The sequence below is a fragment of the Notamacropus eugenii genome, chromosome 4 (assembly GCF_028372415.1).
Source record: "Notamacropus eugenii isolate mMacEug1 chromosome 4, mMacEug1.pri_v2, whole genome shotgun sequence".
Classification (NCBI taxonomy): Eukaryota; Metazoa; Chordata; class Mammalia; order Diprotodontia; family Macropodidae; genus Notamacropus; species Notamacropus eugenii.
The window spans coordinates 77673560-77690368 of NC_092875.1; the positions used below are offsets into that span (position 1 = coordinate 77673560).

The following is a 16809-nucleotide window of genomic DNA, read 5'->3' on the forward strand; positions in this document are numbered from 1 at the left end:
CATGAAATTTTAAAAAAACACTTGCTCCTTGGAAAGAAAGCTATGGCAAATCTGAACAGTATACTAAATAGCAGAGATATCACTTTGCTAACATAAATCTGTGTAGTCAAAGCTATGGGTTTTCCAGTAGCAATGTATGCTGTAAGAATTGGACTATAAGGAAAACTGAGCACCACAGAACTGATGCTTTAGAACTGCGGTGCTGAAGAAGACTTCTCAGAGTCCCCTGGACAGTGAGGAGATCAACTCAGTCAATACTTAAAGAAGTTAATTCAGGCGGATTCATTCGAAGGACTAAAACTGAAGCTTAAATACTTTGGCCACATAATGAGAAGACAGGACTCATTGGAAAAGACCCTGGAGTTGGGAAAGATTGAAGGGAAAAGGAAAAGGGGATTCCTGAAGATGAGATAGGTAGATAGTGCCATGGAAGCAATAAACATGAACTTGGACGGACTTCAGGAGATAGTGGAGGACAGAAAAGCCTGGTATGCTATGGTCCATGAGGTTACAAAGATAAGACATGACTGAACAACTGAACAACAATTCCAGAAGCCACTAGCTAGTAACCTTTACCTGACCAAGAATGCCCTCTACAGCAGAGTAGACACAATGTGGTACAGTGGAAAGAATACGGGTCTTAGGGACAGTAGAGATCTGGGTTTAGATTCCAACTACACTTAGTTGGTGTGTGACCACAGGTTAGTCACAACCTCTCTGAGCCTCTTTCCTTCTCTATAAAATGGGGATCGTAATACCTATGCCTACCTCATGGGGTCACTATAATTATCAAATGAGATAGTTTGTATACAGTGCTTTATAAACTTCAAAATGCTACATGATACCAGCTATTATTATTATTTCCAACAACTGGCTGCCCAGACTTTACGACCTAAAGTGAGGGGAAAATTCCCACTGCCGGAGTCAATCAATCCTACCTCTAGATCACTCTAATTATCAAGATGTTGTTTTTCATACTGCATAAACCTGTCTCTCTGTCTCCTCCACCCATTGCTCTTGGACCCTCTAGGGCCAAGAAAACCAAATCCAGTCCCTCTTCCCCATGACAGCCCTACAACCTTTCAGTCTCTGAAGATAGTGCCAAGTCCTCTTGGAGCTAAACATCCCTAGTACCTTCAACTGATCCTCCCATGTGATATGATCTTGAGTTCCCCATCATCGTGTTTGCCCTCCTCTGAATGCTCTCCAGTTTATTAATGTCCATCCTAAAATGCAACACCCAGGACTGAACACAGCATTCCTGAGCCATAACTAGGAATTTGTGCACAGAGGAAGTACAATGGTATACTTAATGGAAGTACCTAAGGTGTAATTTCCAGGAGGAAGAAGCATGCCTACTACCTCTTGAGATATACATACTGCTGAAGGAAAAGCTGGGGGCTGCTGGGAGAGAGGTAGCCTGCCAGGTAGCGCTGTAGGCACCCTGTAAGTTTTGCCACCTATCTATGACTCTGAAGGCAGAAAAAATAAGATTGTCCCCTTCCTTGTTCTGAGCACTGTGCTTCTCTTAGTAGCCTAAAATAGTATTAGTTTTTTGGAGTGCCATGTTGAATTGCTAATTTACTGGATTTTCAGTACATTAAAACTCTAAGACCTTTTTATATGAACTGTTGTCTAGCCATGCTTTCCATATTTTGTATTTATTGAAGGTGATTATTTGACTCCAGAAGTAGTCTTGTTGTTCAGTCATTTTTCAGCCATGTCCAACTCTTTGTGACCCCATTTGGGGTTTTCTTGGCAGAGATACTGAAGTAGTTTGCCATTTCCTTCTCTAGTTCATTTTAAAGTTGAGGAAACTGAGGCAAACAGGGTAAAGTGACTTGCCCAGAATCACACAGCTAGTGGATGACCAGATACAGTACTTTACCTTTACCTCTATTAAATTTCATCTAAATAGATTCAACTAAATAGATTCAACAGCCTATTTAGATCTTTTTGGAACTCAACCTTACCATCTAACATATTAGCTGTCATTTCCAACTTGGTGCCAGATGCAAATCTGATAAACATACCATCTATGTATACCTTTAGGTAATCAGTCCCAGAGGAATGAGAGATGTTGAAGAATGATAGATATCCTGAAGTCACAGAGGAGCAATTCCAATGAGGAGTAAACTATGTGTGTATTCTTAAAAAAGCAGATGCACAGGGAACTTACCAACCAACTTAGTTGTTTTTTGATTTGGGGTAGTGTTTTTTTAAGTACAGAAGATAAAAGCAAAGCCAGATAACAGAGAGTGAATAAGAATGCAGCATGGTTCTATAAAAATGTCTGGAATGCTAACCCTCAGAATGAGCTGAAGTTGGAAAGGGAACCTAAGACCAATAAAAAGGTGTTTTTTAAGTGATATTGGGAGAAAAAGGGGCAAAGAAGGGACAGGACCCTTGCTGGGGGAGAATGAGATAACTGACCAAGAAGGCAGCACTACTCATTCATCCTTCATTTGTTTTCTTTGAAAAGAAGAGATGATCCTTACACTGAAAATGACAAAATAAAAAATGCCTAATGGAGTCCATACCTAAGACAGGAGCTAGTAAGAGTGCCTCGATGCTCCCTTAGGAATTCAAGGCACTTCACCCAGATGAACTACAAGCAGAGATCCTGAAAGAACTGGCAGATGTGATACTAATATTCAAGCAAACATGGAAAATGAAAATGGTATCTTTAGATTGGCAAAGGGTAAATGTTGTTCTGAATTTCAAAAAGAGGGAAGAAAACAGTCTGTAAACTATACATCAGTGAGCTTGACTTTGATTCCTGGGAAAAGTCTAGAATGGATCATTAAAGAGATGACTGGTGAATCTAGAGAAGGAAGAGAATGGAGCCAATATTGCTTCATCAAGCATAGGTCATCCCAGACTAACCACATTTCCATTTTTTGTCAGGATTACTAAACCAGGAGATGAAGGGAATTCTGTGCACATGATTTACATTTTTTGCTAGAGTATCTCCCTCATATGGAAAAGATGAAAAGATATGAACCATGATTCTGATATAATCAAATGGATTCTGAATAGGATAGGTTGCCAGACTCAGAGTGGTTGTTAATGATTTAATGTCAACATGAAAGTCTCCAGGGATCTATGCTTGGCTATGTGTCTTTAACATTTCTGCGCATGATTTGGATAAAGGCATGGATGCTGTACTCATCACATTTTCACATATGGGAGGAATAGTCAACACACTAAATGACAGTCAGGTCTAAAAGGACCTTGAAAGGGCATAACATTGAGCAGAATTTAAGAAGATGAAATTCAATAAGAATAAAGGAAAATTCTTACATTGGGCATAAAGAGTTACAAGTATGATATGAGAGGAAGTATGGTCTAAAAAGCAATTTTTCTGAAAAGGATCTGGAAATTTTATGACTACAAGCTCAAGGTGAGTCAGTAGGGTGTCATAGCAGACCCCTCCATCCCCTGCCAAAAAGCTAGTTCAGTCTTGGCTGAATTAAGAGAGGCACAAATTCCAGGAACAGGGAGATGAAAATCCCCTTGTATTCATCCTTCCCAAGGCCTTTTCTCTAGTACTGTGTTAATTCAGAGCACAAATGGTTTAAGAAGGACATTGATAAGCTGGGAAGTGTCAAACAAGTATAGTGAAGGCTCTTAAGCCCATGTCATATGAGAATCATTTGAAAGAGCTGGGAGTTTTTAGTTTGAAGAAGAGAAAATTCAGGGGGTAACATTAGCTATCTTTAAATATTTGAAGAGTTTGTCTTATGGAGAAAGGATTAAACTTCTGTTTGACTGCAGAGGGCCAAACCAGGAGCAAAGGGAAGAAATTGCAAGGAGCCTAGTTTAGGTATGTATGTCAGGGAAACTTCCTAACTATGACAGCTTTCCAAGAGAAATGAGGGTGCCTTGAGAGGCGATGAACTATCTTTTCTTAGAGGTCTTGAAAATACAACTGAATGACTAGTCAGATGTGGTGTGATGTCAGGTGGTAGTACGGTGGATAGAGTGCTGGACCTGAGTTGAAATCCCACTTCACAGTAGCTAAGTGATTCTGGGCAAGTCTCTTAACCTCTATCAGCCTCAGTTTCCTCAACTGTAAAATAGGGATAATATTAGTTCCAATCCGACAGGGTTATTGTGAAGATCAAAGAAGATAATACTGGTTTAAAAGTGCTTAGCACAGTGCCTAGTGCATACTAGGGTCTATATAAATTCTTTCCCTTCACTTTCCCTAATCTGGAATCCTCATATGCATGGGTTAGACTTAAATAGCCACTGAAGAACCGATTCTAACTTTCAGGTTCTGTCCTCCTATGATTCTTTGATTTGTCCAAGTCATTAATACCAATGTCCAGTTAGTACAGAGCTAAGGCTAGATCTCATGAGCCTGGCAGCAGAAACCTGCCGCAAGTTGACATCAAACTAATTACTCTTTGGGTCAGTTCTTGAACTCATCTACCTCACTGTCCTATTGTCTAGCCCTCATCTCTCCATCTTCTCTAAAAGAATAACATGAGAAACTGGCAAATACTTCACTAAAATCTTCTACCTGTGATATTTTCTTGGTCTGCCAATGTATTAATCGTGTCCAAAATGGGAAATAGGTTGGTCTGGCATGATCCTCTCTACCCATCTTATCCTTTAAAAAATCCTCATTTGACCCTGCCGTCCCCTCCAGCTACCATACTATATCTCTCCTCCTTTTCAATAGCAAACTTTTTGAAAAAATTACCTACATTCATTACTTCCACTTATTCACCACTAATGGGAAAGATTTATTCAGTCATGTTGATCATTAAGTAATACCAACAGAGCAAGGCAAAGAAGTTACAGGTCCTGAGGGAGAAGCAGGCAAGTATAGGTCCAGGACTGCTAGAGCCTAGCCCAGCCTGGCCAAGGTGGGATCCATCAACCAGAGGCCAGAAAGGGCCTGGAGTTTCTCTGTCTCCTTGTTCATCCAGGAAGGATGAAGAGGGAGGCTGCATTGGCAATCCAGACTTTGTCAGTCTCCCAGGCTTGCCATCTATTAGGTTGTTTAAAATCATTCTTCAACCTCCTTTGGTTACTCACTTATTGGTCTTTTGCCATCTGGCTTCTGTCCTCACTCGACTCAAACTGCTCTCTCCAAAGTTGCCAGTGATCTCTTCTAACTGCACTGACTTTTTCCCCAACCCTCTCACAGTATCCCTTTACCCCAACCTCTTAGCCAAGGACTTTTCTCATATTTCAACAAAAAAAAATCAAGACCAATGACAGAGAGCTGCCTCTTCTCCATTTCTCCTCACCTCAAATCACTCAAATATCTTTCTGCACAATCTCTTCTTTCATTATAATCTCAGATGAAGTGGCCCTTCTCTTTGCCAAGGCCAACCCCTCAAAATGCACCCCTGATCCTATGTTTCTGGCTTTCTCCAGCAAATTTCCTCCTCCCATTATCATCTCTGTTCTCTTTTTATCTTTAGTCTCTCCCTATCTACTGGTTATTTCCCTGCTGCCTACAAAAATGTCCATATCTCCCCTTATCCTTAAAAAAAAGTTTTAAAAACTCTCATTTCAGCTGATCACTCCCACTAATCATAGTCGCCATCAGGGCTAACCTCCTCGAGAAAGCTGTCTACACTAGGTGCCTCCATTTCCTTTCCTCTTCTAAACAATCTGCAATGATCTCTTAACTGTCAAATCTAACAACAATTTCTCAATCACCACCAACACTATCAACACTATCCTAGACACAATCTTCTTCCTAGGTTTTCATGACCCTGCTCTCCCCTGGTGTTCCTCCTGCTGTCTAATGATTCTTGAGTCTCTTTTTGCTGGACCTTTATCCAGGCCATGCCCACTAACCATGCGTATTCCCCAAGGCCCACTTGGCAATGCCATCAATGCCCATAAGTCCAGTTAGCCTCTTTATGCATGTAATCTTCACATCCATATTTCTAGCCCCACCTCATCTCTCTACTGAGCTACAGTTATGAATCTCCAACTTGATGTCCTGTAGGTATCTCAAACTCAACATGCCCGAAACAACTTATGATCTTTCACCCAAACGCTCTCCACTTTTGAATTCCTCTATCACTTTCAATGGTGCCAAAATCCTCCCAGACACCCTGTCTCAAAGCCTAGGTATCCTCCTCAACTCTCCCACATATCCAAATCCCTTGCCAAATCTTGTGGTTTCTACCCGCATAGCATCTTTTGCATATGTCCTCTTCTCTCTATTCATACAATTACAGGTTTAATTGAGGCCCTCATCACCTCTCTCAGACAAATGCAATAACTGTCTACTTGCCTGAAGGCCCTTGTCACTCTAATGCATACTCCACTCATGTGCCAAGGTTTGTCTTTCAAGCTGTGGATCTGACCATGTCACCCACTCCCTTCTCAGTGAGTTCTAGGGGTTCCCTGTGTCTTTCAAGATCAAACATAAAGTCCTCTGTTTGGTATTTCCAGCTCTTCATAACTTGGACTCTTCTGACTTTCTGGTACTTCTCATACCTTACTCCCCTCCATACACTCCACAATCCAAGAGCATGACTCTACTTACATTTCCTCAAATGTGATACTCCATCTCCTATTTGGTACTAACTGTTCCCCATTCCTGGAATGTTCTGCCCCCTTATCTCTGTCTCCTAGTTTCACTGTCATCTTCAAGGCTCAGCTCAAATCTCACCTTCTTCTGGAGGCCTTTCTTGGTCTCCCCAGTTGCTAATGCTTTCCCTTTCAAATCATCTTAATATACTCTGTCTCTGTCTTGTGCATATGTATACCTGAGTGCCTACATATTTGCATGTTCTCTCTTCATTAGTATATATATGCATATATATGTAATCTCTTTTAGTTTTATTTAATACCACTGCCCTCTCCAAATTCTACATTTTAGCCATTCTCCAACCCTAATACTCCATCTTCTATCTCATGCATTTGCACAAGTCACTGCCTATGCCTGGAACACCCTCCTACATCATCCCTTCCCATTAGAATCTTTGCCTTCCTTCAAGTCTCCACATAGGGTCCACCTCCTCCATGAAGCCTTCCCTGATCTGTCCAGTGGTTAATGCTTTCTCTTTACTCAGTTTTCTTTGTACTATATTTATTTGTGAAAGTGTTATATCTCCTGCCCCTCCTCCACCTCCCATATAAGCTCCATGAAGGCAGAGACTGTTCCATTTTTGTTTTTAAAATCCCAGCATATAGCACAGTGCCTGGCACATAGTCAGTGATTAATAATATTTGCTCAATTGACCTGTTCTGGATGATGCTATGTTGGTTTTTTGTCATCACCACTTCCTTTTCAAAATGTCCCGTAGTCATTCTGGTGCATACATACTGGACTTCAATCAACCTATTAACATCAAGCTCACTGGGGTATCGTTTGTGACTCCTTTCCTCTCCTCCTTCTTTTCTTCCATTTGACCCTTTCTAATTCACCATAATCTTTAAAAGATCACATGCCAAGGCTCAGCAATCATATCTGCAGGCTCTCTCAGGATCCTAGGATAAAGCTCATGTGCTGTCTTAAATTCATCTAGGGCAGTTAGGTACTCTCTTGTTATCTCCTTACTTACCTTGGGGGTCAGCTCTCTATTAGCTCTTTGTGTTTGGTCCTTTCCAATCTAAAGAGCACTCTCTTTTATAGAGATAACAGAAGCAGCAGAAGAGTTGAGTAGATTTTCCATCTCTCCCTTGTCCCCCTGAGTAGGGGTCCTGTTCCTTCCTATCTTCCTCTTGTTATTCTGAGAAGTCCTCCCCAGTCTTGGCTTATTCTGAGTTTTCACTCTCCTCACATGATTCTTACAGCCTGATGCCAGAAGTTTGTATTATATGCTATCAGCCACCTTGCTTCTTTCATTTACATGTCTTTTTAAAAGAGAAGCTGGTCAGTAAGTCCCTATTCATCCACAGTGGTCTTTTTAGGCAACTCCCCTTTTTCCTCCTCCCAGGACTACCTTCTCTTACGTGTCTCCGGAATTGCATCCTGGACAGCTTCATGTCCTTCCTGGACCAACTTCCCTTGGAGAATTTTAGTGCGTGAGTTTCCCCTGATCCTTCCTCTGAACCCTTGGAAATCAGCTCTTACCAAATCTAGAGTAGGTGACAGGCTACAATGGCTTTCCTTCTCCCTATCACAAGGTGGCAGGCCACAGTGGCTTTTCTTCTTCCTGTCAGAAGTGCTAAGAGAGAGTTATCATCTCCTCCAAGGTTCTCATCAGCAACTAATTCTTACTCATTGGTCAGAATCAGGTCCAGAACACCAACTTCCCACATTACTGCTGCCATCTTTGAAACTTTCTATTCACAAATCCAAGTCAAAACAGCAAGCATTTGTTAAGCACTTGCTGTGTACCAGGCACTGTGCTAAGGGTTAGGGGAATAAAGAAGGACAAAAATACAGCCCTGCCCTCATAGAGCTCCCAAACTATTATGGGAGATAACGTGCATTTAGGATTAGCATTCCTATATACAGGACAAACTGGAGGTAATCTCAGAGGGAAGTTGCAGTAGAGGAGATCAGGAAAGGTCTCCTACAGAGGGTGGAATTTGAGCTGAAATGAAGGAACCTGGGGAAGCCAGGACACAGAGAGGAGGAGGGACAGCATTCCAGGGATGGGAGACAGCCAAAGGCATGAAAATGATGGATGGGGCATCCTGTTTGAGAAATAGCAAAAAGGCAACTGTTAACTGGACTGTAGAATATGTAGAGAGAAGGGAAGTGCTATGATTAGAAAGGTAAGAAAGGGTCAGATTGCGAAGAGCTTTAGAAGCCAAACAGAGGATTTTATGGGTGGCCACTAGGGTTTATTGAGTCAGAGAGTGGCATGGTCAGACATGTACTTTGGAAGATTACTGTGGTGGCTGAATGGAAGATGATCTGGAGTAGGGAGACACTTGAGACCAACCAGCTGACTACTGCAGTAGCACGGGCATAAGGTGATGAGGACCTGCCCCTGAGCAGTGGCTATGAAGAAAAACAAATGTTGAGAAGGTAGAAAAGTCTTGGGAACAGATTGGATATGTCGAGTAAGAGTGAGGAGTCAAGGGTGACACCTGAAACTGTGATGCTGGATAAATGGGAGGATGTCGATGGCTTCAACAATAATAGAAGTTCAGAAGAAATGAGGATTTAGGGGGACAGATAATGAGTTCAGTTTTGGACTTAAGGTGTCTATGGGACGTAGACATCTTATGCCTATGCCCAATAGGCAGTTGATGATGTGACTTGAGGTCAGGAAAGAAGGCTAAGGCTAGAAAAAAAAATCTGAGATTGATCTGCCTAAAAATGATAATTGAATCAATGGGAGTGAGAGGAAGAAGAGTCCTTTGGAGGATACCCACAGTTAGTACATATGACCTGGATAAACATCCAGCAATGGAGAATGAGAAGAAGTCATCATACAGTTAGAAGGAAAATAAGGAAAGCAGTGTCACAAAAATCCAGACAGCAAAGAATCCTGGAGAAAAGGGTGATCAATGTCAGAGGCTAAGAGAGGCCAAGAAGGATGGAGACTGGGAAAAGAGCTATAGATCTGGCAATTAAGAGATCATTGTAACTTTGGAGAGAGTCGTTGGTGCTGTTGTTATCCCCATTTTATAAGTGAGTAAACTGAGGCAGAGAGAATTTAAGGGGCTTGTCCAGGGTCACACAGCTAATAAGGGTCTGAGGGCAGATTTAAATTCAGGTCTGTCCTGACTCCAGGCCCAGTGAATTATATACACTGTACCACTTAGCTATGAAATGCTTATTATGCCCGAGGCATTGGGCTGAGCACTGAGAATATAAAGAAAGCCTTCCCCCAAGGAGTTCACGTTCTAATGGAGGGGACAACATGCAAACAACCTACACACAAGATCTACTCAGGGTGAATGGGAAGTCATCTCAGAGAAGGGTGATGGGGTGGGGTAGGGTGCAGGCAGGAGGGAGACGATGATGCCAAGGTCGTGAGCATTCCTTTTGGCTCTTCTTAGCAGGTTTCCTTCCCTTCTTGGGGGCCCATCTCCCTATGGATAGGCCTGAGATGCCAAGCCCACATTTTTGAGACCCTAGGACTAAGCCACTGACCTCAGAGGTGCAGTCATGTGCGCAGTCTGGGAGACTTCTGAAGGGCATTTCACCTTTGAGCTTCATTTTATTACCTATGGGGTATGCTCTTCAGCCAGGCCTACTGTGCATGCAGCTTGGCTGACTGGGGCATTCTGCCCCACCAGTCGCACCATACATCTAGAGCTCTGTTCTTAGTCAGTGCTGGGACAAATTCAGCCTCCTTACTGACAGGCAGTGCAACCTAATGGTTAAAGATCCCATACCCAAGGGTCCATGTTCTAATAGAGGGCATATAATATGTACTCAAGTAAGACATGAGAGGCTATGATGGAACAGAAAACTGTGGGGCATCTGCAGAAGGAGAAATCACTTTCACCCAGGGGTGCTAGAGAAGGCCGCAAGAAAGACTTGGTGACTTGAGGTGAGCCTCAAAGATCTCCACAGATAGAGATGGAAAGGTAAGGTGGGCAAAGGCATGGATCTCAGAAAAGGGAGGGCAAGAACAGGGAACACAGACTAGGCCACTTTGGCTAGAATGAAAAAATATATGAAGGGCGAAGGACAGGTGGGTAGGAATTAGACTGTGAGAGCACAGGGGAAAGAGATTAAACTCGGTCTAGTAAAAAATGGGGTGTCAATAAGTTTTGAAATAGAACTGATGCGACCATAGCAATGTATTAGGAAGGTGACTTCAGACACTGATACTGCAGAGTGGCTTGCAGGAGGAACAGACTAGAGGCAGACCGGTTAGGAAGATATTACAATAATCTGGGTGAGATAAGGACCTGGTTTTGTCATTTCACATTTATTAAGCACCTACTTTATGCCAAACACTGTGCTAACAATGGAGAGGAGGGAACAAATATGAGTCATTGCAAAGGTAGAAATGCCAGACTTGGTAAGTGATTGGATGTGGGGTATAATGGGAAAGAAAGAGTCAAAAGTGACTGATAGAATAATCATGGAAGATTGAAAGGACAACAGTGCTTTCAACAGAAGGAGGAATTGGGGGAGGCGCTATTTTAGGGGATGCCAAAGTCAGTTTTAGACAGATGAGGTACTGGAGGTGTTGGTGGTCCATCCTGGGTGGAGCTGTCCAGCAGGCAGGTAGAATTTCAGTCCCCATCACTGACTTCCCCCAGTCTCCTCTTTGGGCTTAGATATTCAAGTTTAAATTCCAGACTTATGTCCAGCCCTTGGAAATCTTCTGCCAGCCTCATGCCCCTGTCACTTCCAGAGGTTATACCTGACAGCGCAGGCCTGGCTCAAATCAGCCCACTGGGACTAGAGGAAGGGCCAGGGGTGGCCAAATGGCTAGAGAGCAGGCGGCTGCTGGCCCAGCCCCACATTCACTATGTTCTCCGACTGATCTTACAGGGGGAGCAGACAAACAGCAGATGGATGCTGAGTTACGGAAGGAGATGATGGCCATTTGGCCCAACCTTTCACAAAAGACACTTGACCTCCTCGTCACCCCCCACAAATGTAAGAATGATTCCCAATACTTCCTCCGGGCCCCAGGAGAAGAGCAGCCTCTACCGTGAGGCCCTGGGCCAGCTCCTTATTCTGGGGTAGGAGTTTTGGAGAAGGCTCCTGGGCTAATGTTGTAAAGTTTGCAAAGGAAGAAGGATGGGGTGGGGGAACCGTGCTGGAGGGAAGAATGGCCAAGGAAACAGCAGACAATCCCCCAAGTTTGAAGAGGGTGGAGACATGGTGAGAACCAAGGACAGATGCAGCCACACTTCTGCCTCCTGACAGGCAGTATAAACTAATGGTTAAAGCAATGATCTAGAAATCAGACCTTGATCACAGATGAAGTAATCTCAAAAGCACCTTCTAACCCTAACATTCTGTAAGGCAACAGAGTACAGTGGGAGGCGTCAAGGATAGTGGGAAGACCACTAGATTTGGAGTAAAAGAACCTGGGTTCAAATCCCAACTTAGCTACTTTCCTTTCTCCTCTGGCCCTCTACCTCCAATTCCTATGATTCTACGTGGGCCCCAGGTTCCCCTCTGAAATGGGCTTGGGTTCTTCAGAAAGGCAATGAGATGTTGCCTGGAACTGGGTTGGAGAACTGCCCTGGGGAAAAGTCTAGTCTCTCTCATGCCAAGCCTGCTTGTCCCATTTGCCTACAGCTACAGACTTGACAGTGGGAAAGATATATGCAGCCATGATGATCATGGAATATTACCGACAGAGCAAGGCAAAGAAGTTACAGGCCCTGAGGGAGGAACAGGCAAGTATAGGCCCAGACTGCTGCAGCCTGGCCCAGCTTGGCTACAAAGGGGGAGTCTAGCTGGGACCCATCATCCAGAGGCTACAGAGGGCCAGGGATATCTCTATTTCCTTGTTCATCTAGCAGGGGAAGAAGAGAGAGGCTCCACTGGTGACCCAGACTTTGTCCATCCCCTTGCCTTGTTAAGAGGTTGTTTGGAGAGGAGATTCCACAGCCTCCTTTGGTTACTCTTCTCTCTCTAAACCATGGCTTCTGGGAATTCCTTAGATATCCCAGATTCCTGGGTCTCCCTTAGAGGCATTCCTCATCATTTCTTTCTACTGTATATTTAGGGAAGTTGGAAAACAGAAAGTACTGTCCTCCTTGTAAAAATGAACTCTTGTGTCCTAAGAGATTGACATTAAAAATTCCCCCTCAGCCATCTCCAGACTCAGAAATAAAAACTTTTCTAACTTGATTCAGCCTTTCTTTGAGGAAAGGTCCTCCTGCAATTTCTGTAACCCCCTCCCAATCCAGAGAAGCCTCCCTAAGACCATATATTTCTCAGCTTCTCTGTGCCTTAGTTTCTTCTTAATACAGAGGAGTGATCCTGCCCCTACCCACTCCTACTTTTCTATGCTTTCTTCTCCTCTCCCTCTTTTCCCTCCCCTCGTCTCCATTACTCTCCTCCTCTTCCTTCTCTCTTTTGACATGTGAGCACATTTTGGCTATTTCATAGCCACAGACACCCAGCTAAGACACCGGACTGGCCTTATGTCCCTCTGAATCACATCTGTTCCTACAGAACCGGACACCACTGATGTTCCAGCGCATGGAGCCACCATCCCCAACTCAGGAGGGTGGCCCTGGTCAGAATGCTCTCCCCCCTTCCCAGTTGGACCAAGGAGGACTGTGAGTATGGCCCAGAATGCGCACAGTAGGCACCCCCTCTCCCAAACCTCTAACATTCTGCCTTTTGAAAGAATGAACTGTGCTAAGCAACTGATACAAATAGAAAGGCAAAACAGTCCCTGTGCTCAAGGAGTTCTCTTTCTAATTAGGGGAGACAACACATATGGAAGGATCCAACTGTAGGGTATATGAGAAAAAACCTTGGTTCAAAAAGTACAACAGTAGTTCAGATGGAAGTGCCAGAAAGGGAGTCAGTACTGACCAGCCAAACAAAGAGTGTGGAGGCAGAGCATTTGGTAAGACCAAGTGGTCCTCCATCTTATAGCAGGTGACTCCGTGCCTCATCCAAACAATGTGAGTGACCATGTCTACCCAGCAGGAGGCGTGCATTTCAAGGACTGGGGCCCACATTAGGACTGAGCCCAAGGGAGTGGAATGGGAATACTGGGTTCTTTCTTCAAGTGATAGGGATGAAAGTGGGGGAAGGACTCCCCACTGTGCTTGCCCCTGCTGGTTCCTGAGCACTTAGATGAGATCATCCTATTGAGAGGCCAGAAAGGTGCCTTGCTCTCAGAGTAAGGGGGTGCAGAAGAGTAGACCAGAGGACCACCTTGCCATTTTCATTTCAGTTTAGTAAACATTTGCAGAGCATCTACACAGAGATGAAGATCCTGTTCTCCAGCACCTCACAGTCTTGAAGACGAAATAAGATACAGACTTCTAAATTATAGGATGTTTAGGAAAGGTGGAGGCACAACATATGTTGAGTCCCCCAGGGGGGACTTACTGCTTATTTCTCTGTCCCACCTTTGCAGTCTGGCCCATGAAGGTGGCATGAAGGAGAGTCCATCCTGGGTGACCCAGCGTGCCCAAGAGATGTTCCAGAAGACAGGGACATGGAGTCCTGAACGAGGGCCTCCTGATGATTTGCCCAATAGCCGACCCAGCTCTCAGGTACTTATATCCTCATGTCCAAATGGGGCCAGAAAGGGTCAAGTCTTGCTTGCCAATTCCTACTTCACTTAGGGAAAGGGAGGGCAATGAGCCAAGGAGGAAGCAATATGGGAGGAATAGGATGGGAAGGGGTCAGTGAGGAGGGAAAAAACAAAGTATGAAACTGACTCCCTCTCTAATAGCCCAAGCCTATAGAATCACACAACCTCAAGGACCACTCTCCGTCCACTCCTAACTTCTCCTGGCCAGGACAAAGACAAAATCCTTTTTCAGGGTGGAGCTTTAGTAGACGGGCAAGGAAGAGAAAAGTAGAAACAGAAACCTCTCCAGAGGATAGAGCTCTTATTCTAACACAAGCATACATAGCCACATGCAGACACAGCTTGGCTTGGCTGGCCCACAGCTTTTAGAGTGATGGCCTCTGACTCTATATTCTACAGTATCTGCGGAAAAGTTACAAATCCTCCCCATCTCCATAGTGAGTTCTTTAAAATAATCTGATGAGGTAGGTACTGAAATTATTCTCATTTTATAGATGAGGCAACTATGACTCAGAGAGGTAACACAATAGAATCAGGGTCCCAAGAGCTGCTCCAAGTCATGATTAGAATTCGTCTCCCTTGACTCTCTCTCTCTGTCTCTCTGGAGTCCAGGGCTCTGTCTACAACAGCATAGTTATTAGAGATGATGTTGCACTGGGTAGTGTCCAGAGAGCACCAGACCTAGCCAGAATTGCAAGATCTGAGTTCAAAACCCTGCTTTACTACTCCCTAGCAGTGTGGCCTTAAGCAAACTCTGGTCTTTAGCATCCCCCTCTAAATCTTGTGATCTTAGAGTCAGTCAGACAGACCCACAAAGAATTCTACCACTCTTAAAAGGTCTTTATTGCTCTAGCTCCTGAGGAGTCCATCCTTCACCTCTGACCCATGTCTCTCTGTCCCAGGCTGTTTGGCTAAAACATATTAGTGAGCTGTTTGTTAATACCGACTCAACATTCTTTGCTCCATCATCTCCTGTTATAAACATCTGGGTCTAGTGGCTACAGGGAGGCTTTATAGTTTTCAACCCCAGCCCAGTACTTCAACCCACAACTCACAGTCCCTGGAGACAGACAGGCTGCCTTCTTTCTCTTATTCCAAAACCTTTTGCTGACAGTCTGTCTCCTGGTGTGGGTGCTATCTGTGGTTCTCAAAAAGCATTCTAGTATAGTGGAGTCCTGACTATGCTACTTACTGCCTTTGTTTCCCCATCTGTAAAATAAAGGGGTTGAACCAGAAGATCCCAAAGGTCCTTCCAGCTCTAAATACTGTGGTAATTTGTAGCAGAGGCATAATACCTTCTACCTAATGAACAATACTGCTCTTTTAAGGAAAGGTCATCAGCCCACCCCATCTCCCCAAGTTCCCTCTGATGACATGCCTCAGGTGCCAGACAAATCCCAGGGGAAAGATTTCCCTTAAATCTCAAATTGTGATTTTAAAAAATCATAAATACTTTATAGTCAAGGATGACCCATATTTCTAGTCACGGTAAGATAAGGGTTTCACTTCCTCAAAGAGAGAACAGTGACAGAAGTCAGCAGCCTCCCTTAGCTTCTTCTGCCAGGGATAAGTGGACTGTCACTTCCCAGGCTAAGGGACAAAGAGACTATATGAAGGGCAAGGGGATGTGGGGGAAGAGGGAACAGAAGGTGGCAAAAAGAAAAATCAAGAATAAGCAAGAGTCTCACATCTCTTTCTATTTGGTTTCTCACAGTCCTTTTCACTGATCCCCTCTTTTCCCCCAGAGCAGAGAAGGCAAATGAGACATGGGCCACCAGGACAAGAAGCTAGAATGGGATGGTCAGTCAATCTACTGATGCTAAATCTACCACTCCAGGGCTAGTCCAGAGGTGCCAAGGTTGTGGAAGTAATTTAGAATTCTCTTTCCCCAACCCCAGCCCTGAAGTTGTTAGGAAAGAAGAGATCTGAAAGTAAGGTCTACAGAACAAGTGAGGTGTAACGACTGGCTTGGGAAGCCTGTGATAAAGGTCAGGGGAGCTAAATATTTTGACATGGTGTACGAATCACTTATAAAGTATTCACCACATGAGGGTCCATCTGCTAGGCTGATCAACCAGTAGGACAGGGGAAGCCAGAGCTAGTTCCCAGGACTCCTGGTTCTGTTTGGGATCCCCTTGGCTCCACACGCTTCAAGCCTCAGGCTCACCCACCCCCTTGCTGTGTCCCCTGCAGTCTGTGGAGATGAGAGAGATGGGGAAGGACGGCTACTCAGACAGCGACCACTACCTCCCTATGGAAGGGCAGGGCAGAGCCACCTCCATGCCCCGGCTCCCAGCTGAAAACCAGGTGAGGGGCTTTCATCGGAACCTTCCCAGGGGGCAGGTGAGCCCACAGAGGGCCCTCTCCCCTAGAGAGCAGCTGTTGCCTAAGGAGGCCTTCAACTCTGCTCTGTAGCCCCAACCCCAGAGGGATGTGCTATTATTCTCCCAGATTTTGTACTTTTGAAAGACATACCTTCCCTTTCTGGGGACTGTAGGTCATGATTCGCTAAGCATCCCATGGTGTAGGGAGTTGGGGGTAGGGATAAAGGCCTGAATACGGAGGAACTGAAGAGAGAGATGGTTCCAATTACTCTGCCTAAGAGGCACAGACAGCATGGTGGCTCCAAGGCTAGCTCCATAAGGCCAGGCTAGGTTGGGTGGGTAGA

At 44.4% G+C, this 16809-nt stretch overlaps 1 protein-coding gene and 1 long non-coding RNA gene across 2 annotated transcripts in view; one reads left to right on the plus strand and one right to left on the minus strand.

Moving 5' to 3' along the window:
• The window catches only part of CACNA1A (calcium voltage-gated channel subunit alpha1 A), a 251895-nt gene that overhangs the window by 222070 nt on the left and 13016 nt on the right, over positions 1-16809 (plus strand). Inside the window, exons 39-43 of the mRNA XM_072602188.1 lie at positions 11396-11503; positions 12155-12255; positions 13040-13146; positions 13962-14100; positions 16335-16448. Coding sequence (XP_072458289.1) covers positions 11396-11503; positions 12155-12255; positions 13040-13146; positions 13962-14100; positions 16335-16448 — 569 coding nt within the window. The remainder of the gene's footprint in view (positions 1-11395; positions 11504-12154; positions 12256-13039; positions 13147-13961; positions 14101-16334; positions 16449-16809) is intronic.
• LOC140500027 (uncharacterized) overlaps positions 1-16809 on the minus strand; it is a 68553-nt gene that overhangs the window by 13154 nt on the left and 38590 nt on the right. The window lies entirely within an intron of this gene.